The following is a 24,333-nucleotide window of genomic DNA, read 5'->3' as shown; positions in this document are numbered from 1 at the left end:
CAATAGCTTTCCCTGAGGACATAGGGGCTTTTATATTATTAAACTACAATCTGTCTAATTCATGCAACACATGTGGTGCCAAAAGGAGAAAAAAAAAAACGAAAAAAAAACTTCCCCTTCAATCAAAAGGGAAATTCAACAACAATGCAGATATTGATATATTGATAGTGCTATTGAAGTTATCTTATAATCTCTTGTAATTATCATCAAATGGAACAATTTTATTTTGGGTGTGCCATTAAAACCCAAAGTGACTGACTTGCTGCAGACTCTATTTGTTGCCTTGGATTTTGGCGTACTGCAGGGGATTTCCTCGCCACATACGTCTTTTTTTTTTTTTTTTTTCTGCTTTCCTCTTTTAACTGAAAATGGCTTAACAGCTGCGCTCGCTCACACATATGCAACCAACTGAGACACTCACAAAAGCAGAGACGGCTGTCACCTCTGTGCAAAGGAAACGCTGTCTGAGCTTTAAAGGCCATGCAGAAAATATAATTTAACTTGTTAATTTGTACTTTTTAACATGTATACCTTGGTTTTTACTTATACTATCAGCTGCTAAAGCGTACTGGTATTTTTGGCAGCAAGGCCTTGAATTAGACTGGGTGTTTTCTGATGTTTCCATGTGAACATTTTTAAACACAGGATTGGCCTGCCAAAATAGAAACTAATACGCCTAATGTGAAATACAAACAAACAAATAAGAGTGGTTTCACAAAGTCAAAGACGTTTTTTTAGTGGTACTTGTTTTATTGGGGTATATTTAAAATCACAGCTCCAATTAGACGGACAACAACCTGAAGGCACAGCATTAGCACATACTAGTCTTTATTCTTCATGTGAAGCTTATTTCCACACCGATGTAAACAACTTAAAAAAGACTAACATCACCCTCCAAAGTGGAGTAACTATGGTGTGAAACAAAAAAACAAAAAACAAAAAAACTGGCTTGAAACGCTGAAAGGTCACCATTTAGTAGGACACTTGGTTTGGCTGAGGTGTGGCAGCAGTTGGGAACGGAGACCGACGCTGACGACATTTGTTTTGGCTGCGTGAACGGGCTTGTCCCGCGGCCAGTGGAGCCGGTGAGACAAAGCTGCAGAGACATGACGGGTTTAATCTTCCCCTCCGCAGAGGATCAGCAGGGTTTTACGGTAGTCTCCCGAGGTATCGCCCTGAAACGAATGGGAAACACAGTCACAGGAGGAGTTTCAATTACAGGAAATCACACCGCATATCTGGTGACATTTGGCCATCGTCGAGCTGGAACAGAGTAAAAAGGGTTTACCTTGGACTTACTCAATAGCAGAACTGCAAAACAAAGGCTTTAAAATAGTTGTAATTACGAAAACAAAGGAGTCAAACGTGGAATTACCCTTTCCACTCAGTTGACCCTGAGATGATGAATTTGGAACTTCACCGTAGTTATCTTTTGATAATGTAATGTGAAGGTTTGGGCCTTTTTATTGGTACAGTTCCTCTTTTAGGGAGTTTGCTCTGCGCTTGACATATACACACAAAAAAAAAAAAACGGTTTATGTGTTTCTTATGTGTGAAGAAATCAGGCCGATATATTTTTCTCATGTTGTGCAAAATGTGTATAGCAGTAAAGGGCTGTTACTGACTTCATGTCAGGTGTTTTTTTCTTCTTTTCTTTTACATTTTCAGTCACTGTATGGCCATCAGGGGATGAAAGTCTTAATCCCCTTTTAAATGCCCCAAGTGGTCAAATTATAATACCAGCATTAGACAGAAGACGGGTTGGACTGGCATGCAATTAGAGCCGCTTCAAGCATTCAGCATGCTAGGATGAGTAACAATCTTCATTAGCATAGACAAAGCATTGGCAAAGCATGAAGAGTGAAATTAAGTAACATTTATTTGGGATAATGCTGCAAAATGTCGGTAGAATTGGGTAAAATCAGTAAAAGTGGGGCTCGTGTGCTATTTATAAGGTAGTTTTTGATGTCAATGATCAATACTTTGAGATTTTTTTTTTGACGTGTTCAAAAAATATGAGGCAGCACAGTCTAGCTAGACGTCAAATTACGTGTGCTGCAGGATCAGAAAGGCGAGGTAGACTGTTATTTTGCTATTTTCTAAGAGCTGCAGTTCTCACCACTGAAATGAAGTCACACACCAGTGTCACCTGGGTATTTATAGCAACCACAGCGAAAATAAAACTTGAAGAAACACCTTTGAATATAGAGACCTTTAACAAGCGTCAAAAAAAAAATAAAGGAAATAATTTTTTCACCTCATTTAAAAAAAAAAATATATATATATATATATATATACACTGCTCAAAAAAATAAAGGGAACATTTCACTTTAATTTTGTGTGTGGCTCCAAATCCAGGCCTCCATTGGTTAATAAATTTGATTTCCATTGATGATTTTTGTGTGATTTTGTTGTCAGCACATTCAACTTTGTACAGAACAAAGTATTCAGTGAGAATATTTCATTCATTCAGATCTAGGATGTGTTATTTGAGTGTTCCCTTTAAGCAGTGTATATATAATCGAGTCAAAAACAATAACAGAAATCAAGCAAAAATAAAAACAAATAAAAACTGTAAAAAAATAAAACGATACACACAGATGAAACATGCATCTTCATGGTTGTAACACCAGGGCCTAATTTAAATTGCCATTTCCATTCTACCTTTCAATGATATTCCTGCACCTGCATGGGCTTTCTTCCAAGTACTCCTTCTTTTTCTACCACCAAAGAAACATGAATATTAACACTGCTATGTGGGAAAAATATATATATATATTTATATATATAAAGTGTGTGTGTGTGTGTGTGTGTGTGTGTGCGTACGTGTGTGTAAAGAATTGTTTCGATGTGTTACTTGCATAATTACATTGTAATTATGTGGTTGATTGCACAGCAAATGTATTAACAAATTTATAAAGTTCTGCTTAAAACAAAACATCACATGCCTACATCACAGTACAGCATTGCAAAACGAAATTTCTCTTGCTTATAGATACATTTGTGTTGCAACTGTGTTTCTGCTGATTGAAAGCAAAATATATGTATGTATATAAAGACATTTCCCGTCGCTTGGTTGTTTTGTCTGGCACCTCTACGAACCTGCAATCCTGCCGACATCTCAGTTTAAAATCCCTGTGCGATTTAATGCGATTCTTAGATAAATTCCTGTTGCGTCCACTTCACATTACACCGACTTGAGATGAAGGCTCTCTTCTGATCTCACCGGATAAACATTTTTTTTTTTTTTTTATCAACATGTAGTTTTGAAAGTCAAAGGTTATTTGGAGCGTGTAAATATCTCAAAGCTATTCCTTTTATCCATCCATTTAAACCATGACCACTTTCTGACAAAAAGTGTGCAAATTGGCATTTCCTCTGCAAATAAAAGCCTCGAAATGTCTAAAGCAAATTGAAATGAAAATTAAAGTGATCTCTCATATTTATATTTCTGTTGCAGCGCTTGGTAATATTTCTGTTGAAGCAAATCCAGGGCATTCTGCTCGCTAGTCTTTATTGGTGTCAGGGTGATTTCATCTGTAAGTTATTATAGAACGGCTTTAAGGAACTTCCTATCTCTGCAGCCGCCAGCCAATCACACAGCAGATACGAAGAGGAAGTTGGGTTAGGGAAATTCCTAAACAGCTGTGCGGTAGCCACATGCCTGCAGTCCACCGCAGGAAGCTATAGATTACCGTACCCCACCACCTCACCACAGCAGCAGCGTTTGAAGGACGCTGCTGCTGCTGCTGTGAAGTATCTGCAGATGCATGCTCACACAGAGCAACAAAAAGGCAACAAAGAAAAAACAAAAACAAAAAAACCAGCAGAATAACATGACAGACACACAAGTAGGATGAGAACACAATCAACTTGGCAAGCGTGTTAGTGGGTCTAAGACTTAGACTTACAATCATAGTCTCTACCTGGATGAATTCATGGAGGGAGACGTCGTGTGTTTCTTTGAACTCTTTGCGAATGTTGAAAAGGTCAACCTCGCTACGGGACACCATGATGCGGATCAGGGCTCTGTCGTCCGTACCAAGTCCCTGAAGAAGAAGAAGGTCGTGCTTACTAGTCACACTTTGCTTATTCTAATTTGCAGAAGATTTAAATACACATTATTTGGGAAAAATCCGAGAGAACTGCCGATTTTAGCCCCTCGTTTATTGTTTTACACTGCCAACACAATAGATTGCACTACATATTAATAATAAAAGGACAAACTTTGTGGATAGTTTTCTTCGAAATGGGTAATGGGTCAAACTCAAAATTCTTAATGCAATAACATGTGTGGTCAGGAAATAAGACTCTGTTGATATGGGCGTGTCAGGCGCCACTGTCTTGCTAATGCACCCACTAAAGGGCCATTTTATCTGTGGTCTAAAGCAGTGGGATCTAATATTTTGCATTTTGATTTATTTAAACAGATCCATGATAACGTTGGCAGGGCCTCCATGCTTTAAACTGCTGTTTGAAATGAGTGGTTTCTTGGGTCAAGGCAGTTTATCAGGAAGAACGATCTTGCTTTCATAAGTCTAAAAAAAAAAAAAAAAAAAGTTGCACCCTCTCTGTTTTGGCCAGTCTCTGTGCTCTCCAGCAAGATTGAGGGGGGCTTCTTGGCCGTTGCTTGGCTCCACATAGGCGTCTACCCTTTACCCGCCTTGCCTACTGGTGGTGGTAGCCGGCGTATGGCAGCCTCGTTTCTCAGTGTGCCCCAGGACAAGCTGTAGCCATGACCCTGTAGCTTTACGCTATCAGCGTGTGAATGTGTGCTTGAATGGGTGAATGACTGAATATCGCCATTCCTTGTCTAATCAAAGGAAGCTGTTCTTTCTCTATACAAAGAAAGAATCACCTCAATGATCGAACGTCACACAGTCATTATTTTAAACTCACCCCTCTCAAATAAGGATTCAGAAACACTGAATCAACAGCAGGCATTTAATGGTCCAATTGGGTTTCCAATGACCTACCCTACCTCACCCACTTGCAAATTATTTCCCATGCTGAAAAATATGATTTAATGAAAAAAAAAAGAAAACAGTGACACACTGACAGCTTAGTGATTCTGTATGTGTGACCAATACCTTCATGGCTTTATACAAACGGTCTGCAAAGTAAGACGGCTGGTTCTTCACGCTGCGAACTGAACAATACGACAGAGAATGAGGGACGTCCAGGGAGGCGTCACAGAACAGACGACGTCAGCAAAGTCCACTATATATATATATATATATGAAACTTAATAAATAATAAATATGAAACTTAAGAATCAATGCAGCCATTACCTATTGCATAAAAGGCATTTTTGACGTCACCAGACATTTCCTTCTTGATAATCTGCTCAATGTCCTTGTTGGTGCATTTGACAAACTCCTGGAACACTGTGATGAGTACAAAGAGCAAAATCACTGAGTGCTGGGACAGAGCCGCCGCCCGGCTTGGAGCTAGATTTGCAACTAGGCCATTGCTATTGATTCAGATTTGATCTTTACCTCTCCTGAGGTGTGGGAAGCTCCTGGTGCACAGGATGCTCATGAACTTCATCTCCATGTCATCAGACTCTGCGTTGCATGCATCTGCAAGTTCCTGATTTGTTACAAAAAACAGAGCCGGAGAGACAAAGGCAATGAATGGATTTGTCTGCATTCTAGAGAGTAAAACAAAATGAGATGAAGTCACAAACTGCTTCACCTGAGCGTCTGCACAGGCTCTTTCCACATCTGCAGGTCCTTCTTCTCTTGCACCCTGACCATAGCAAATAAGGTCAGATGTAAATTTTGATGTGCCCAACTTTGATCTACTGAATGTCAGCGGTTAACCACAAACGTTGTTATCCTCAGTGCAAGAAAAAAAAAAAAAAAGCATGTCACGACATTCTGAAGGAAATAAATGAGGTGAATAAGTAGATCTTTGTGTCTGCGAGAGTCAGGCGGAGCTGAGAAGACAAACCAGACTTTCAGCCAGTGAGTGGGCGTGGAAATTACACACAGACTGAGTTCTCATGATGATGATGATGATGGTTACCTGCACCAGAGAAACAAGGATGCGACAGAAGTGGCCCGATGTGTCTGAATGAATGGCGTCCTCCAAAGACTTCTTGTAGCCTGTGAAGTACAGTTTTTCAGATCCAGAGTGATATTAGATCTTGATTTAAATCCCAGACTCACCTTCTCGGTAGGCAGCGTTCATGGCTTGTATTTCCTCGTTTTTTCTGGTAACTAGGATCTCAATCAGAGCGTGCTCATCTGTCCCAGCTCCCTGTTAAAATTACACACAAAAAAGCAACATTTTCACAAAATTGTCACTAAGATCTTGCATCTAGAAGGAAAGCACGTGGGGATCTAGTTTGCAATCACCAAAATTACAAAAGTGCAATATAGGAGAGGACTCAACACCGCTGTGCTAAAGAGCAACCTTCACGCTTTTAGGCTGATGAATCAGAGAGCTTATTGCTTTTTTAAATGTAAAAAGACACACAGATCGAACCCCAGTTAGTTTTCCTCGACTTTAAAAAAACAAGAAGTCTCGTAGTGTTTGCGTCGTGTCCCTAGATTGATTGTAAAGTGAACAAGTTCCTAAACACATGATTCTTGCCGCTTATGGCGACTGTGGAGCTTTTCAAAAGTAAACCATGCTGGGTATGTTTTACAAAATGACAAAGACGACAGCAGGAAACGCTCCTCTAAAAAGAACTGCATCTGGTGGTGTCAAACAAACTATGAATATGTGGTGCAAGCAGAGGACAATGTGTTACAGTTTTGCTGACTGACTGGGCATAATGAGGAAAATTTTTCAGATGCCACAAAATCACAACTTCAGCTGTCCAGTTATCTGTGGAATCTCAGAAATTACCAAGAAGAAGGAAATAAATGAAACATGGCCACAACCATTGAACTGTCGAAACCGAAACATGACAGAAAAGTAGCACAAACCTTGTGTTTTTGAGGTTAGAGCCAATTAACCGGGAGAAGCATTTGAAATATTTTTGCAGGAATAAGGTCCATGTAATAAAGTTTACTTGTTCGAGTTGATATTAACCGACAGGCTTCTAGCAGCACTAACATCTCTAACATGTTTCTATACAAGCTAATATTTGCCTGGATGTTGGTTGACGAAGATTGTTAAAACATGGATTGTGTGTCTTCCAATAAACACTTTTAAAAAAAAATGTCACACACAGACGCCAGGAGGCATGACGTGGTTATCGGTATCAAAGTAACGTTTTCAACAGTATGTGGTTTTAAAAAAATTCCCCATTATGTTATTTCTGCAGTTTAGAGTGTTTTTTGTTTTATTTTACTGCAATATTGCTCGCTCGCTCACAAGAAAGAGAAATGTGTCTGTAGTTGGATTCGTTGAAAGCTGCACGCTGACTGCAGGCTGACTTCCAGAGCAAGACTATTCAATCACTTAACTTTAATATGTTGGACTCCCAGCGTAAAGAGCAGCATGTCAAAAACATATATCCTGCACAATTAGCACACCTATAATTAAAAACATACATGGTGGAGATAGCATTGTTTCAACTGTAATTATGTGCAGGAGTTGCAATGATTTTTGCGTTCTGTTTTAAATAAAAAACAAATGATTGCGTTAACAGCACAATACGATGACATTGTGGTGTTTTCACTCAAGGTTGATGTACTTTAAGAGTCTTTTATTGGCCCATGCCTGGTTGCCAAACCACATTTTCCACTTTTCTTTTATTGTTCTACTCTGCAGGAATCTACTCTGCTGTATGTAGCACCAGGAAAATGAATGCATCACCAGATTAGTCATGAATTAGAAAAACAAACAAACAAACAAAAAATACAGAAAATTGCACTTCCTGCGAAAATGCTATACGCTGAATATTTTTAGAGAAAATTGCAGATGAATTTGAATTCAATGGCAGAAGACTTACGGAAATGTTAAGAAATAAGAAGAAGCAGAAGGATAAAGCAAAAGGATATGAAATAGAAATATAGAAAAACACTATTTACCAAGCTAAACAGTAAGGTCACAACAGGACCTTACCGTTGGAGGCAGAGATGGACGAAGGATTGGAATGAGATTAGGGGATGAGGGCTGGAATAAAAGTTGTAATAAGGGTTGGAACTAGAAAATGTCAACACACGATGACATAGCCATAACGTCTTGCATGAGCAGAATATGGTAAAAGTTGAATTGTTGAAATCACACAAAGTATGCAGAAGGAGTTAAGTGGCGAAAAGTGAATGGAGAAAAAAAAATAGTGGAGGAACTCAAGAGTGTGAACACTAATAAGCTAGTTTGGTTATCAAATACTTCCTGAGTAATTGGCCACGATATTCTCACACCAGCTTTAAACCTCTGTTACACCCACACCAATTTATGAAAGAACTATAAAGTCTTCTTATTCTGGTAAAGTTAAGTTTTTCATTATAGAGTCAAATTCAAAGGTAGACGATGTATAAACTACAATTTTGAAAGAATGTCATCTCCTTAAATACTGTCATCCCAGGTGAAAATAGCTGGTTGTCCTCACCTGATGACTGCAACCTACCACTCTTTTCTGCTAAAAATGGAAAATTGGACGTTTTTTTTTTTTTTTTTACTCCATTACCGTCCTCCTCAATGTGAGCAGTTGCAAGATTTATGATCTCAGTTCAGGTTTTATTGAACCGTACAATTATTGCTGTGAAATGCAATAATGAATTTAGGCAAAGCAACTATTTTCTTGGAGCCATTTCCTAATTACATGTGGTGATCAACACTCATCTCCTTACTTGAACAGCATGTTCTCTTGTGTTTCCCAATTCGAAAAGTAGAAAAAATGGGCGCATTTTAGTTTTTATATTGAAAGAAAGAAAAACAATTTACAGGTAAAAGAGCTGCTTGGAATTGTGAATTGTTCATTACACTACAATGCAAATCAAAAAGTCAAATTAAAGGGTTGATTTTTCTAAAATTTTCAGTGTGATAGAATAATTCTGAAATAACACACTGACACGTTTTAAAGCTTTTATGCATCTTTACCACGGGTACCACTAAATCCGAAGGGTCCCACAGTAGTTGCTGGAGGGCCGACGGTGTAAATGTTTTTACAAGTCATTTCATTTCCCTTTTGAGTTTAATTTGAAGTGATTAAAATAAACTGCATAGATCAAACAAAGTGCCAGCAGGAGAGGTTCCCATGATTTATATATAGATGGATAAATGGATCTATGGAGAGATGTAGTTTATCCATGAGCATCTTGTCTGTACAAGAGATGATTAAATGCTTTGGGTCCACCCATATTATTACCTCCATTGCCTTCTTCATCATTTTGGCATCAAACTCTGCTGGGGTCAGCATGAGCCCAATAATCAGCCGCTCCAAGTTCTTTGACAGCTCCGACTTCAGGTCCTTCATCAAGTCCTAGAAGAGGATCGAACACAATGAATACAAACTCGGAATATGTTACAACTAATAAGCTTTACACCCCAGGAGGGGTTGTATATCTTTTATATCCATCTATTGTATCCTTTCTAGATTATTTTTGGTTTTGTTTTTTTTTTTTTAACATTTGTTTCTCTCACCCTTCCCAGCAGGGATTTGAAGGCCTGTCTGATTTCCTGCCTCTGGGCGTTGCTTCTTTGTGCAACGATGTCAATGATCGCGTCCTCATCCGTTCCTGTTTTTAGGCAAGAGGAAAAAACATTTGCTTTACACAAAATACAAAGAAAACTTCAAAACTCACATTATTGTGCACGTGGACCACGTGGATATCTACCTAAGCACAATAAGAACATCTTTGGTTATGTTTTCGAACCAAAAACACCTTCATATTTTCAAAACATTTGCATGAACAAGTTTTTTTTGTTGTTGTTGTTTTGGGGTTTTTTGTGGCTTCCCTGGTAAAGTTTTCTTAAATTGCCATCATAAAGACGCATTTCAACACTTTAGACTGACTTTTTCACCAGTCATCAGAAGTGGCAGAGGACATTTAAAGTGGTTAGTTTCTTGCGGCACTTACCATGCTTTACATTTGGTCTTTTTTTTTTTTTTTAAAGTTCAAAGTTTAATTCACTAACTTAAATTAAAATAGCAACAAAAACCTTGAAGCTAAGTGTTAGTGGCTAAGGGTCATTTAATCACTTACAGTGTGTATAATTTTGACCCTGTGTGAAATAGAGAAATTTCAATTCCAACCTGCGCTCCCATTTATTTATTTACTTTTAAAGGCTGATGATGTTTTGTTGTATCAATATTCGACTCTGGAAAAAGAATGATACAAGTGAGCTTTGAAGCAACATGGCTGATGAGTGTACGTAAGCTTCGGAGCAGAAATGAAAGATGCATACCAAAACCCTTCATAGCTTTCCTCAAAGCTTGTGCATCGGCTGCAGGGTCGAAATCAGGCGCAGGGCGGACTGTAGGCCTCAGCTGAGCAAGTGGAAATGACAAAATTAGAAGAACGATAATCAACAGAGAGAAGAAGATAATCAGACTGGGACAGATCTGATGCACACACTAGTGGTTGTGATTGGTATTCACATGCTTAGAGCAAAATTGAAAAAAAAAAGAAAAAAGAAAGAGGTCAGCAGAACATGCAAAAGGGAAAATTTTCACATTATAGTTTGCTGTGCAGAGATTATTTAACTTATTGTGGTGAAGTCTGAGCCATATGATAACCAACCCCTGACATTTGAGGGGGGGCCGGTGACCTCACGAAGTCAAAATTCACAGCAACGCCAACAACGAAAATGTTGGTGGACTCGAGAAACAGCCGGGAGTCGCGAAGCGTTAGTGAGACAGCCTTTTGTTTATGCCGAGACCTTCCTGACGTTTGTCCTCTGTGCTGCGTTGATCTGCACATGGAGGGTCTGGAGAGCGGATTACAAACAAGAACTAGCTGTGTGTCGGGGGCGGGAACAGCATTCTCATCATATCCAAAGTCAAACAAAGCCATCCCTGTGCTCACATGGCCACAGCACGAGCTCAGCTAGAAGCAGATTACTGAGGAGCCAGCAGGTATTTGAGATTCCAGGTTAACATGCAACGACACATCTAAAGAGCAGAAGGGATCCAAACCTGCACTTTTGTCATGGCACTTAATTCCCACATCTTGTAGGCTATCTGAGCAGCTTCGGGGAAGAACTCTCCAGCTAAGCTGTAACAATCAGTTTGACACAACATTGTACACTCAGCAAAGTCAAAACCTCCTGCTTCGCTGCACTTTTTGGAAGATTCGGATGTCGTCAAATAAAGTCACTCCTACACACAACGCATTAGCTTCACTAACAAGATTTTTACTTGTGCCTGCAGCGTTAATATGAGGACATGTTGCACCCATTTTGTACAGCTGCTTCAGTTTTATGCACTCTGGGGAAAAAAAAAATCAGTTTGTACTCTAGCACCCTCTACTGGTTATTTTTGGTGTCTGCAGCGAGGACAAAACTTACTCATCATCCCCTCCACACAGGTCAAGCAGAGTCCTCTTGTAATCGCCTGACGTGTCGTCCTGATTCACACACATAAGAGACAAGCTAACGTTTCAGATGAACTACATTCCACAAACAATGCATTTGAAAGGTTTTACTTCCTGTAATTTCCTGACCTTTATCATGTTGTAAAGCGACTTCTCGTATCTGAGACGGAAACACTCCCGGATGTCCAGCATGTCAATTTCAGAGCGAGAAATCATGATGCGGATGAGAGTATTATCAGCTGTGCCGAGGCCCTAAAAGAGAAAGAAAAAGGAATATTTGGGGGAGAAGGTAATGTTTAAAATAAAATATTAAACATTTTTCTAATTTAAATTCGCTTAAATTCGAAAAACATTTAAAAAATGTAGCTATACCTGCATAGGCAAACGAAATGGCTGCATGCTCATACCTTCATTGATTTGTAGAGACGCTTGGCAAAGAACATGGGAACGCTCCTTATGCACTGGACTGTGAAAAAAAACACAAGAATCAGGGGCTGGGTTACATAAACATCGCCGTAGCTTCATTTGTTACAGTAACTCTGAAGTGTGCTTCTTACCAACAGCCAGCATGAGCCTTTCAAAGTCTCCAGACAGCTCGTTCTTAATGCTGTCCTCGATGGACATCTCAGCAATCTTCTCATATTCATCAAAAACTGAACAGAAAAAAAAAAAAAACACAAGACAACATTTTAATGTGAGTTGGTAGATCATTTTAAACTTAATATTTAGTTTCTTTGTTGTTGTTTTTTTGTTGTTTTTTTTGCTTCTGATGGGATTTTAGTGATTTCTTTGAAACATTCTGAGGAATGATGATGCAGCAAACAACTTTTATTCAACATACTGTAGCTTCAGTTTGAATTCCTCAGGATTTTCTCTCATTCTTGCTTACACCTGTGCACATTTTCTCAAATATGTACATATACTATCCAGTAAAATTTAAATAAATGTTGTGGTGGATAAATTATTATAAGGTAGTACCTGTTGGTTGTATTGCTATGTCTTTGTTCTAAATGCTTGTGAACTATCACCAAATGAAGCTATTTGGGTTACATGTACAAGGGTGGGAGTCGTTTTCCTGCAGCTGCATGAGAACCAGACCGTCTCTCCCCTTGTTTTGGATCTTTGGTATAAAATTCATGTGTTGTCTCTCCCTGGGGGAGCTTTTCACTCAGAACTGCTTCATTACTTATTGTCTTAAAAGTTCTCTGTATTGTGCATCTGAATAAACCCGATCGAGTAATTTCACCTGACAGTGCTTGGCGATTAATCTTTTTTCCACAACAACATCCATTAGTCAGTAGCATTATTCTGGCTGGACATCTGACTTTCCTTTTCGAAATAGGATGAGCTTATTTAAATTGGTTAAACTGGTATGGACCAAGATTTGAAGCATGATCCTTCATTTGTCTTTTGGGTTGAGACCAGCTGTAATGTTAAGAAACAGAAAACCAGTTTTGATGTAGGTTTGGGACCACTGTCATGTTGGAAACACCCAACTACGTCAAACTTTTAAATATCTAGCTGCTGAGTTTAAGTGAAGTTGAAAAAAGCAAGAAGTCCCAGTTTTATATTCAGTCTAATACAAACAGAATTTCCCCACAGCATGACGATACCACTACCTTATCTGACACTTTGCAAAATCATTTCAACTTATCCAAATTAATTTGTCCTTTTGGCCACAGAGTTCAATCTCTGCATCGTCAGACCATAAATCAAAGGAATGACATTACCGAACGAGCAGAACTTCCACTCATTTACAGAGATCTTGCTAATAATTCATATTTAACAGTTGTTTGCTTTTAACGCAGCTTTCTTAAAAGTTACCGTATTTTTCGTACTATAAGCCACTACTTTTGTCCCACGATTTGAACCATGCGGCTTATAACCCGGTGCGGCTTTTCTGTGGATTTTTCTTCCACCACCAGGGGGCTCTGTAGCAGGAAGTGAATCATTGGAAGTCAAAATTGGAAATCAAAGAAGAAAGCGCTAATTTTCATTTAGAACAAGCACATACTAGCAGCAGGCACGATGGAGAAATGTTTTCAAACTCATACCCCCTCATCATGGAAACAACACATAGAAGTTCATATCGTTCTGGCAGTACAGGAGGGAAATGGAGTCGCTGCACGTAAGCTCGGCATGAACGAATCCATGGTTCGGCGTTGGAGAGCAGGGCTGCGTCCTTAATAAATCCAGCAGTGTCCTTGTGGAAAACCGAGAGCGGCGGATATACCAGCGGCTTATATATGTATGTTTCCAATTTTTTTTAAAAAAAAGGTGCGCTCTATAGTCCGGAAAATACGGTAAATACTTCTCTCTCATTTGTCCCACACATGCATTCGTTTAGGTTTTTAGAAACATCCAGCAGGACCTGTGAATAAGTTTCCAGGTTCTACACCAAACCCCTGAGGCTTTTACTGCCACAGAGGCTTGAGGTCACACTGGGAATGTACTGGATGCCTCACCGCCATGCTAATCTTCACATGAACTGGACTCACCCATGCGAAGGTGGGTCACACTGCGGTTTCCTAGGATCATGATGAATGTTGCTTCGTCCGTCCCCCACTTCTCCTCTCCAGCAGCATACAGGTCCTACACAGAGGTGAGAGAACGTGATGACATCAGAAAGAAGCGACCCGAAAAACAAGAACAGTAAAGTCTATTATAGATAACAGAACCAGACAAGAACCTTAGCTATAGATGTTATATGACATTATCTCCGAGAGATCTATAAAGAAATAATTACAATATTTCAGAATAACATACTATAGTGTAGCATCTTGAAACTTAAAAAACAAACATTTCTTTGACAATGTATATTTGTATTGCTCATAATTCAGCTGGTGTGCTCCACCAAGAAGAAGGAAATAAATGAAACATTTATTTTGTCTAATAGCAGAGGCTGCTATTAGACACAGCCTCATAGCACCAACTCCAAAAAACCCAAAACTTTTATGAATTAGCGTCAGAATCATAGAAAGCCTGATTTTGAGCTGCCTATTATTTACTCTAGCGTCCGTCGAGCTCTAAAACTAATGCAAACATGATAAGATTCTAGAGCTCAAATTCACTTTATGTTTGATAAAACATAAAGTGAATTTGAGCTATGCTCAACATGAAACTAAGTCAAAACCCAAGGAATCCAAAAAGTTAGTTTGGTGGAATCCAACCTTGTTTTTTTGTTTGTTTTTTTAAAGAGAGACCAACAAAATCACTAACCCCAAGATCACTAAGACTTCTTAAAAGGTAGAGTCTCTGAGAACAGTTCTTCAAAATATAGTTAGTGTTTTCAGCAAAGTTGAGCTGACTGTCCAGGAACGACCCACGGTATTTAAAATTTGCCACAGTTTCAACAAGGTTGGCCATCGAGAGAAACTGGAACCACTTTAAGGTCTTGTTTAGGTCATTTAATTAGCTCTTCATTCTTAATAGAATAAAAAAATTAATAATAAATAAAGACTTTGCGGTATTCTGATTTAGTAATGTAATTATATTAGTTGTGTTACTACCCCCACGGCACTAGAGGCAGTAGCAACCCCGAAAAGATGCGACCAAGGAGCAGATTTAGAAGTACAGTGATCCCTCGTTTTTCGCGGGGGTTGCGTTCCGAAAAGGTGAACTGCGTTATAGCGAGGGATCACTGTACACGGAAAGGTACAGAATTTGGTAAAAACGGTGAGTTTAGCTGAAGTAATTAAAGACACAAGTTCAAATCCATACTAAGAGTGGAACTCCTTCAATCAGTACTCCTCCGCAGCACTGATTGGCTAAGCAATGTAACGTCATCCTCTGCAGCAAGTGATGGTAAAGCGGGGCGTCATCACGACTCACAAGTGTGTCTTTACCTCCGCGGCAGAGGCTCCGCCGAACCCCTGAGACAAGGGGCGGATCTACTGGGGTGGCAGTTGCCACCCCAACTTAGAGCCTTGCCACCCCTGTTGCCACCCCAGCTGGGGACTATGAATTCAATAAATAGTTATGGAAAACCGGATATTAAGCGCAAGGAACTCTTTTTTCCGATAACATTGAATGCAACACATCGTAACCTGACACCCACTGCTAAGTAGCGGCAAGCCACACATGCGCCATTTAATTGCTGCCCACTGAGTCAGGAATATAGGTGGTCAGGAAAATACCACACTCACCAGTGACGTGCGGTGAGGTTCATAGCTGGTGAGGCACCGACTTAATTATAATCGGATTTGCAAATCTAGACCCCCTGCATGTTATTTACTTAAGGAAATTTTGCGCATGCGTACAATGCTGGAGGGCAAAAAGACTATTCTTTAACATGTGATGCTTAGCCGCGCCGCCGCAGAATAATTCCGTTATCTCAATCAAACTTAGACATGTAGATATTATTAATTTCGTGCTGTGCTTAACAGCAAAGGGAGAAGCCGGTAAAGTACAACTCGAAATCACGTATTTCTCGCTCTCTGTATCAGCGCAGTTACTGTATGGCTAGCTCGCTGTTATCGTCTCTTACTCTGCAGTTGTGGAGTCACAATATCTGGGTTCATGAGCGCCCCCAGCAATGAGGCACGAGAACTGCCTGCCTCACCTTGAATCTGTTCTCTGCCGTTTCTGATCGCTCCTCAGCACACGAAACACGTTACACACACAGTTAGTGACAATAAAAACACAGTACATTAAGTACATAAGCTAAATTATGGAAAATCAGTTCATACATTAAATGTTTTTAACCATTTTATTGGCGACGTACAGGCAGGATGAACATGCTCTCATAGAATGGGCAACCGGTGCAGTTAGCGAGAGGTTGCGCAATCCCAGGTGAGGCTCAGCTCACTGCTGCCTCACCGGCTTCGCTTCCAAGCATTTGAATGAGAAAATGCGAAAATTCAGCGATTTTGGAGATTTTGGTTAAATTAAATGAAAAATAGGTACTTTATAGTACAAACCCCAGGGTGAAAATATCTTTATAAATGATTTTATATTATTTTTCCATGATGACCTCACCTGCCTCCCCTGACCGCACGTCACTGACACTCACCCATAGAATCTGAAAAAACGACGCAATATTTAGCGGTTAATTCAACCCTACGACAGTCATGGACAACAATGTTCACGGGTTTCAGATTTAACAGGTGAGGAAAAAGTTTTAATTTAAAGAAAACACTGAGAAAGTGAGCAGTGAGTCAGTTATACTAGCCTAACTGTTGTTAGCCTGCTATTGCCTTTGATAACATTAGCATGTGCTGCGCAGTCCGGTGTGTTTTGGTTCAGTTAGCACTAAAACAGGACAAGCCGCCCACCCAGTCATCAGTAGAGCAGCTGTTTAAATCAGTTAATCAACCACCGCGGTGTTCAGGCGAAAACTTATTAATAATCACAATATAGACATCAAGCCTGACAACATAATGTAACAGACTGGATGTTCTGTTTTGGTGCTTTTGCTACTTTTTTGTGTGGGAAATGTTTGATTTTGGTGTTGATTCCTCAGATCGGTCATCTCCGCTCTATCTGCCATTTGATCTGTTGTCTGTCCGTTTCCATGGCAACGGGTCCGCGTGTTGGGTAAAGCACAGAGCAAGAAAAAGCAGAATACAGTATTAGTGGTTTTATCTAGCTTTGTTCTTCACCGGTTTATCAGCTTTACTGCAGCCGCTGCAATTCCTAAAAGTTAAACTAGCGACAAAAACTGAACCTCTGTTAGTAAAACGTGGCGATATTTATAACAGTCACCAAACTACGACTCCTGCAGCATATTTAAAATAAAACGATTTATCAATATAAGATACATTTGCCATTTCTTGCAACTTGACAGGACTAACAGAAACCAAACTGTTTCTAGGTTTGTTTCAGGGAGAATTTATGCCGCAAACATCAATTTTCTCAGCTTTATTTTAATAGATATCTGATAATAAATGATGGCGCTACTAATATTTTTGCGACAGATTTCTGCTCGTCCTGCATTGCAATAGAATGGTTTTCTGGACATAACTCAGAGCATCACATGGCGACTAATAGGCGCCATAGTTAACTATACTACATTAATAAATGATATTTAATCCTCAGTGTGACATGAAGCTCATTTTGAAACAATGCAAGTTTAAAATATTTTTGCAACAATGTTATATATATATATATATATATATATATATATATATATATATATATATATATATATATATATATATGCTGCCACCCCTGAAAAAATCATTACCCCCCTCTTGCCACCCCATAGATATTTTTCTAGATCCGCCCCTGCCTGAGACCGACTCATCGAACCCGTGGGGTTCGATCGAACCCAGGTTAAGAACCATTGGTCTAGAATCAGGTCGTCTGCAGGTCATTTAGCACCACGTTCTCCACGAACATGCTGTGCGCAAACGGAGAAGGGTGACCATCGTCTGGCCACGCCCCGGCCCAGCCTTCCGCGCTGACCGGAGTCAGACTGTTTTGTTGATATTCACTTTAGTTCAGCTCCATCTAGTGGATGCATAATGTAACTCCAGCCTCTACTGTAGCGTCTATTCTATGCGCCTTATAATGCGGTGCACCTTGTATATGAAAAAAGTTTTAAAATAGGCCATTCATTGAAGGTGCGCCTTATAATCCGGTGCGCCTTATAGTGTGGAAAATACAGTAAATTAAAAGTATTTGAATTAACTGAAAGCCTGAATAACCTAAACCTGCATCGTCTGCATAATTATTCTCACTTGTGCGTCCTGCTGCACCAGGTCTGCGTCCACCACTCCCGATTCATCTCTGGTCCCCTGAAAACATGACATCAAATTAACTCACTGCTGATCATATGGGCTGTAAAGACATTAATGCAACGTCCGCGTCGGGTCTCTTCGCTCAACAAACCTGAAGCAGAACAACCAGCATCTTCTTAAAGTGACCCGACGTGTCCGCAATAACATCCTCCTCTATGTCCCTCCCATAGGCTTGAGATAATACAAAATGAAATACTGGCAAATGAAAAAAATTAATAAAATAATCTCTTAAAATCCAAATGTCCTTCACGTCTTACCGTCCTTGTAGGCTGCCACCATGTCTTGTATCTGTTTGTTATTTCTGGATGCCAGGACTTCTATCAGGCATCTCTCGTTTGTTCCGGCTCCCTGAAGGAGAGCACGAGGGTGAAAGTGGAGCAAGAGCTCCTTCGAATAATTACCAGAAGGAGAGTAAATGACATACTTTGACTGCATCATGGATTTCCTTAGCGTCATGGTACGGAGGGGTTCTCATCAGACTCACGATGAGACGCTCAAATTTTCCAGTGAGCTCATATTTCAGATCTTCAATCAGATCCTGAGGAGACAAAACGGATGTTGCAGGTTGAGAAAAGCGTTTGGGACTGGATCATAAAAGTCCCGTGTGAATCTTTTGTGCACCTGCCCAAAGCTGCATTTGTACGCTGAGATGACTTCTTGCCTCTGTGCGTTACTCCGAGACGTGATCAGGTCCAAGATCGTTTCCTTGTCACTGCCTGAAGAGCACAAAGCAGCTTTTTTTAGTTTACTCACCGAGCTAGGACAGAGTAAAGATAACGTATATCATCCTGATCATGAGTTACAGAGGAATGAGGAACTCACCAATGCCTTTCATGGCATTGTACAGAGTCTCAGCATCAACGCTGGGATCAAAGTCCGGAGCATCAGATATTGTACCTCTGAACACCTGTTTGAAAAATAAAACGAAGCTGAGATATTTTTATTGAAGCAAGAGAAAAAAGGAGTCATGTTAAGGATGCTGAACGTCTACGATGCATAATGTTATGTCATTGTATGATCGCCCTATTTCTGTATACTTTGTTAGTTTTTTTATTATTTTTGAGTTGAACGGTTTTTAACCGATACATATCATTGAGCTAAATCCCAGTGAGAGCTACAAGATGTATGAAAAACAACACCATTGAGAATTGGTTCTTCTTCCTTCTTCCACTGAAAAAAAGCCATTCCCACCACAGCATGATGTTTCATTATGGTCCTGGTACCTTCACGGTAGCATGCTTTTCTAATTTTTACACCACATGTAGCACTTTGGATGTTGGCCAGAAAGATTAATTTTGGTCTCATCTGGTTGCAACATCTTCCACACGACTTGTAGCAAACTGCAAATGGGACTTCTTCCACACTTCCTTGGATGCCAAATTTGTGGAGCGCATTACAAATAGTTGTCATGCCGACATATTCTTCCACCTGAGCTGTCGATCTGTGGAGCCTCTCAGGAGTCAGCGGGATCCTCTTGATCGTCTTGGTTTTTCATGCTCCATCTCTCTCCCATTGAATACTGAAGCCCTCCGCAACCCGGTAAGGGTTAAATTGGTATAGTCATGGATGAACTGAGCAATGCTCTGTTAGAACCAAAATGAAATATTGTTTGATAATTTGCTTTAAGCCTCGTCTCTGACCTGCCTGATGTGTTCCTGTTTGTTCTCTATTTTTATCTAACAAACCTCTGAAGCTTTCACAGATCAGCTGCATTTACATTTAAATTAAATTAGAAACAAGTCAACGCACTTCTGAGTAAAGGGTCTTTATATTAATGCACAACCCAATTTTCTGATACAAATGTTCTTTAAATAGTATTGTCAAAACTTTAATCCTTTTCATCTGACTTCACAACTGTGCACTTGTTTGTGGACCTCATAAAATCCCAAATTCAATTTACTGAAGTTGTGGTTAACCTTGACAAACTATGGAAAAGGTCAAGGAAAATGAAAACTTTTCAAGGCTCTACTGACATACAGTCATGTCAAGAAAGTATGCCCCTTTACATTTTTTTAGAATCTTAAATAACACAAAAAATATAATATGTGAATCTTAGAATGATAAACAGAGTGACTAGACACCAGTACAAAACTACAACAATTAGCCACTCAGACCTCAGCTTGAGGAGAAATAAATCCTGTGTTTAGCAGGAGCCACCCAGTCATGTGCAAAGCAATGCTAAAGTATGTGTCTACATGCGGCAGGTGTCAGGTTTCGCACAGACCACCTGTCTTTACAAGGGTCTGAAATACAATACAACGACGGACACACCTACTGTACATCTAACTCTGCTCCCTCTTGACCCGGAGCCCTTCACATTGTCCACAGATGGCTGTGAGAAAATAGGTTGATTTACTCCAAGTTCTTACTGCAGCTGCAGTTGAGGAGATTGCTGCAGCATTACGACACGCAGCGAGAATGTACTCCCCTCTGCCGCCTGCACATGCTCAAATGCTGTGCAACCATCGCTCTGCGCGACAGCTGAACAGCTTCAACCACATAGCAACAAGGTCCCAAATATCTGGCCTTAGCAACAAGCTTTTATCTAAACAATTATATTAACGAGAGCAAATGTGGATTGAATGCTGTCTTCTCGCTCCTAGTGTAGCTTGTTTTGTTTTTTTTAATTATTATTTCTTCTGAAATGACCAAAATTCTGCAGATTTTGAAAGTTTGCACGCCATCAGAGAAGTCAGAGCACCGACTTTGGAATCGTCTCGTCTGCTGTGTCTGAGATGCGGGACGAGGTGGCAGTGACACCCTACACTGCCGGCTTTATGATGGGGAGGGCTCATACGGTGCCAGGTGACAGCGGCCGTCCTCACTTCATTCAGTGGTACATAAAAACCGAGCATGTCAAGCAGACACAAAGATCTCCTCCACAGTTTCATGTGGAATTGATAACGGCAATATCAATCACAAAACTTGAAGTGTTTCATTGGTATTTTTATGAGATAGATCAGCGTAAAGCAGGACACAGCTGTGACCCGTAAAGAAAATGTTAGCAACATTTGCATTCAGCCTCCTTTACTTAGATAGAAGCAGCCAACTCTGAAGGAGTTGCGGAGATGCACAGCTGAGGTGAGAGAATCTGTCAACAGTAGAGCTTTTAATCGTGCACCCCAATCAGCCCTAATGGCAATGAAATGTCCTATCTGAAGTTTGCAAGAAGGGTAAAACTGTGCTCCAGTCAGACGAGACCAAAACTTTCTGGCTTACTTGACAGACGTTGTATGTGAGGGGAAAACTAGCTCTCAACATCACCCTGAACACATCATCCCCGTAGTGAGTGCTGTGGAGACGAGAGTTTCATCACTGGAGCAGCAAAGAAGGTCAGAACTAAGGAGAAAATTACTAGAGGAGTATACTACTAGAGGAAAGTCTTTCAGGCAGCAAATGACTTGACGCTGTCGCAGAGACTCCAAACGGCTCTGAACATACAACCGAAAGCAACAATCGAACAATTAAATCAATGTACGTTCAACTATTAAAATGGCCCAGTCAACGTCCACACTTGAAGCCAAGTGAAATAATTTTTGAAATTGTTGTTCACAGGCTCCCTGATTCCAGTGTGACTAAGTTGTAGTGATTTGGTCCTCTACAAAAATCAGTGTCTCGATGTGCAAATCTGGCAGAGACCTACAACATCACAGTTACAACATCACTGACATCACAGTTGTCAGTGAACGCCACATAAATTCGTACAAGGTGTGATGAGAACAGTTTTGTCTACTCACCATGTCTGTATTTGGTCTCCTGTGTCGCTGCTGCTCAAAAATGTCTTTCTAGAGAGAGGGAGAGAGAGAGGAAGAGAGAGAAGAAATAATGCTGACTTAAAAGCACCATCAGTGTCATTTTGAATTGGACAGTAGCCCTTGAATGTGCAAGTCATTATGATGCAAAGACATATCAAAACGTCCCCTTTTAGTGTCAGGCCTGTTTTGCACCTCCTGTAATTACATCAATATTCCAGAAGAGTCCAGGATCAAAAGATGAACAGCTAAAGAAGTGCCTGCAGCTGAACTGATTCACTGCATGGGAACTACATTAAATAAACCTGCAGGGAAAATGACTTGCCATACTCTGCACTCTGCCATGCATCAACTTTTAAAAGGATCCGTTCAAAAATGTCATGGAGACTAAGGTTTCAATGTTCTTAATGCAAATGACAGAAACTAATGAGTTTGTATGTAAGCGAAATACAATGCAAACAGTATGCCTGACATGAACTAAAATTGTTTGTATATAAAAGAAATTAAACACACTCTCCTGGTTTTAAATGCTCAGTGTTTGCGGCAGGACAGCTGTGACGCTTTCCCAAAAATAGCAGGAGGCGTTTAACTTAATATCACAATCAGTGTCTGAAGGGGGACCGGGGCTCTATAAATAAAGGGCCACACCCTTCTCTGTACCTCACACAGCAGAAAAAAAAAACCTTCAGCTGTCTGGTTTGGTGAAATAATTTAAACTTTTCCATTTTACTTATTTAGTTTTCTTTATATCCAATTCTCTAGAAGTGCCTTCATCTTTGCCTCAAGTCTCTCTTCCTCTCTCTCTCTCTCTCTCTCTCTCTCTCTCTCTCTCCCTCTCTCTCACGTACACACGCACGCATATATGCACAAATTAAGCATCAGCAAACTTCTCCTGTGAATTCTGACGCAGCAAACCTCGCGTTAAACCAAGCTGGCAGAGATCTGACGCAATATAAAGGCTCCAAGTAGGACACAAGGGGCTTACCTTGGCTGTGCAGGAGTAGTCGGTGCTGGAGTACGGTGGTCCTGCTGCCTCCTATAGCAAAAAGCCGCTGTGTCTCCCGCCCCTCCTCTGCGGCCAGGCCTGTCAGATTCGGGCATGCCCCGTTACGTGTCCTCTGACGCAGCGACTGCGGCGCACTCCATGCGCTGCAAGTAAACCGTGCAGTTTTGTGCATAATAGCGCAACTTTGTTTGTCAATGAAATTACTTGACAACAACCAAACAGAAACCAAACTGATTAGTTGTGCACATTTTTTTTTAAATTAATTAATTATTTTTATTTTATTTTATTTTTTGTGATTTTACGCACGCATCCAGATGAATGGAAAGTGAGTCTCGTCCACCGTTTCTTTTATGACTTAAAGAGGCCGGACAAGTGCTTAAAAAAACCCCCCGCAAGACTGACACGTTTCCACGGCGACTTTGATGGTTTGAAGTTTGCGTGGGAGCTTTGTAGTTTGGTTATCACACGGTGCAGCTGTAAGAGCTGGCCTGCTCTATTTCTGTCGCGTCAGGAGTCCATTCCAGTAAGCGGGGGAGAAACGCCAGCAGAGCTGAAGGGGGGGGTTGGGCAAAAGAGAACCACAGACAATGTCCGGACACTCTGGTGTCCAAAATGTAACCAGATTTGGTTCTTCCGTACAGGCCGAAAACACACCAAACCATTTTATATAAGGTGTTAGTAATATTTTTGTGATTTAGTTGAATCCCTCTTGTGTGTGTGTGTGTGTGTGTGGGGGGGGGGGGGTGTCCTGAACTTACATCATGCAGACTTTAACTTCACTCAGAACAGAAGATGTGAAACAAGAGGTGACTCAAAATGGCATCAGCATGAATCAGTTGGTTTTATTCTGCTGCTGCTAAAAGTAAATGTGATCTTTATCTAATCACTATTATAGTGTACCTGTAAGCTATTCAACACTGGTGGAAAAGAGAAGCATACTACCTTCTCCTCCTCGTTTTTAATATGTGGCTGTGTCTGCCTGTCTGCCTGGGACAGAGTAGCGAAAATGAAAGCAGAGACCAGGCTGGTTTGACAAATCAGGTGCTTTCCTCTCAACTGGTACACTTCAGCTGTTTTCAATCACACCCTTTCAAACTGTGTCTCTTTCTCAAGTCAAGGGACAATTAGGTTGCTCTGAAAGTGCACAGAGGAAGACTTCATTTGTACTTTAGATCATTTATCAAGTGATTGCTTTGCACTTTGCTTGAGTGATTCATATGTGAAGCTTCTGTTCCTCAGACAGATTAGTGATTTCGAGATTATAAGTGATGATCTTAGTGTCAGTTAACCATCAACCTCTGACAAATGTCAATGATTATTAGTTAGCAAACAGTGCTGAGAAATGAATCAGCAACAAATCTGATGAATAAAGAATCAATCAAACATTTCTGTGGCAA

The 24,333-nt window shown here is 40.3% G+C and overlaps 1 protein-coding gene across 2 annotated transcripts; it reads right to left on the bottom strand.

Annotated features, from left to right (window-relative positions):
• Positions 1-729: 729 nt before the first annotated feature.
• Positions 730-23,632, bottom strand: anxa6 (annexin A6). Of its 2 annotated transcripts, none has more exons than XM_015012583.2 (25): positions 22,916-23,632; positions 21,916-21,963; positions 19,001-19,085; positions 18,800-18,894; positions 18,603-18,716; positions 18,436-18,526; positions 18,270-18,349; positions 18,119-18,175; positions 13,937-14,030; positions 11,996-12,091; positions 11,846-11,904; positions 11,568-11,690; positions 11,413-11,471; positions 11,042-11,120; positions 10,312-10,393; positions 9,547-9,641; positions 9,272-9,385; positions 6,174-6,264; positions 6,031-6,110; positions 5,698-5,751; positions 5,499-5,592; positions 5,292-5,387; positions 5,091-5,149; positions 3,912-4,049; positions 730-1,175 (listed from the first exon to the last, which is right to left on the bottom strand). In XM_015012583.2, exons 2-25 carry the CDS (start codon positions 21,916-21,918, stop codon positions 1,116-1,118), a joined length of 1,998 nt encoding a protein of 665 aa, XP_014868069.2. In that variant the 5' UTR covers positions 21,919-21,963; positions 22,916-23,632; the 3' UTR covers positions 730-1,115. The 2 variants fall into 2 exon arrangements, with proteins under 2 accessions (XP_014868069.2, XP_014868070.2); XM_015012584.2 differs by having other exon boundaries at positions 3,927-4,049; positions 22,916-23,631.
• Positions 23,633-24,333: the final 701 nt, after the last annotated feature.

This window comes from Poecilia mexicana, unplaced genomic scaffold, assembly GCF_051168715.1.
Source record: "Poecilia mexicana isolate PSO_F unplaced genomic scaffold, ASM5116871v1 scaffold_10, whole genome shotgun sequence".
NCBI classification, from domain to species: Eukaryota; Metazoa; Chordata; class Actinopteri; order Cyprinodontiformes; family Poeciliidae; genus Poecilia; species Poecilia mexicana.
Note: the sequence above shows the minus strand (reverse complement) of the source record. Positions and strands in the feature narration are given on the sequence as shown.

Bases quoted from the DNA above. Each gene is read 5' to 3' on its own strand.
- anxa6 (XM_015012583.2), bottom strand. The intron at 9,642-10,311 runs GTATGCATCTTT...GCCTAAAAACAG, and splicing joins GAAAGCTATGAAGGGTTTTG to GAACGGATGAGGACGCGATC. The intron at 1,176-3,911 runs GTAAGTCTAAGT...CATTCGTTTCAG, and splicing joins TCCAGGTAGAGACTATGATT to GGCGATACCTCGGGAGACTA.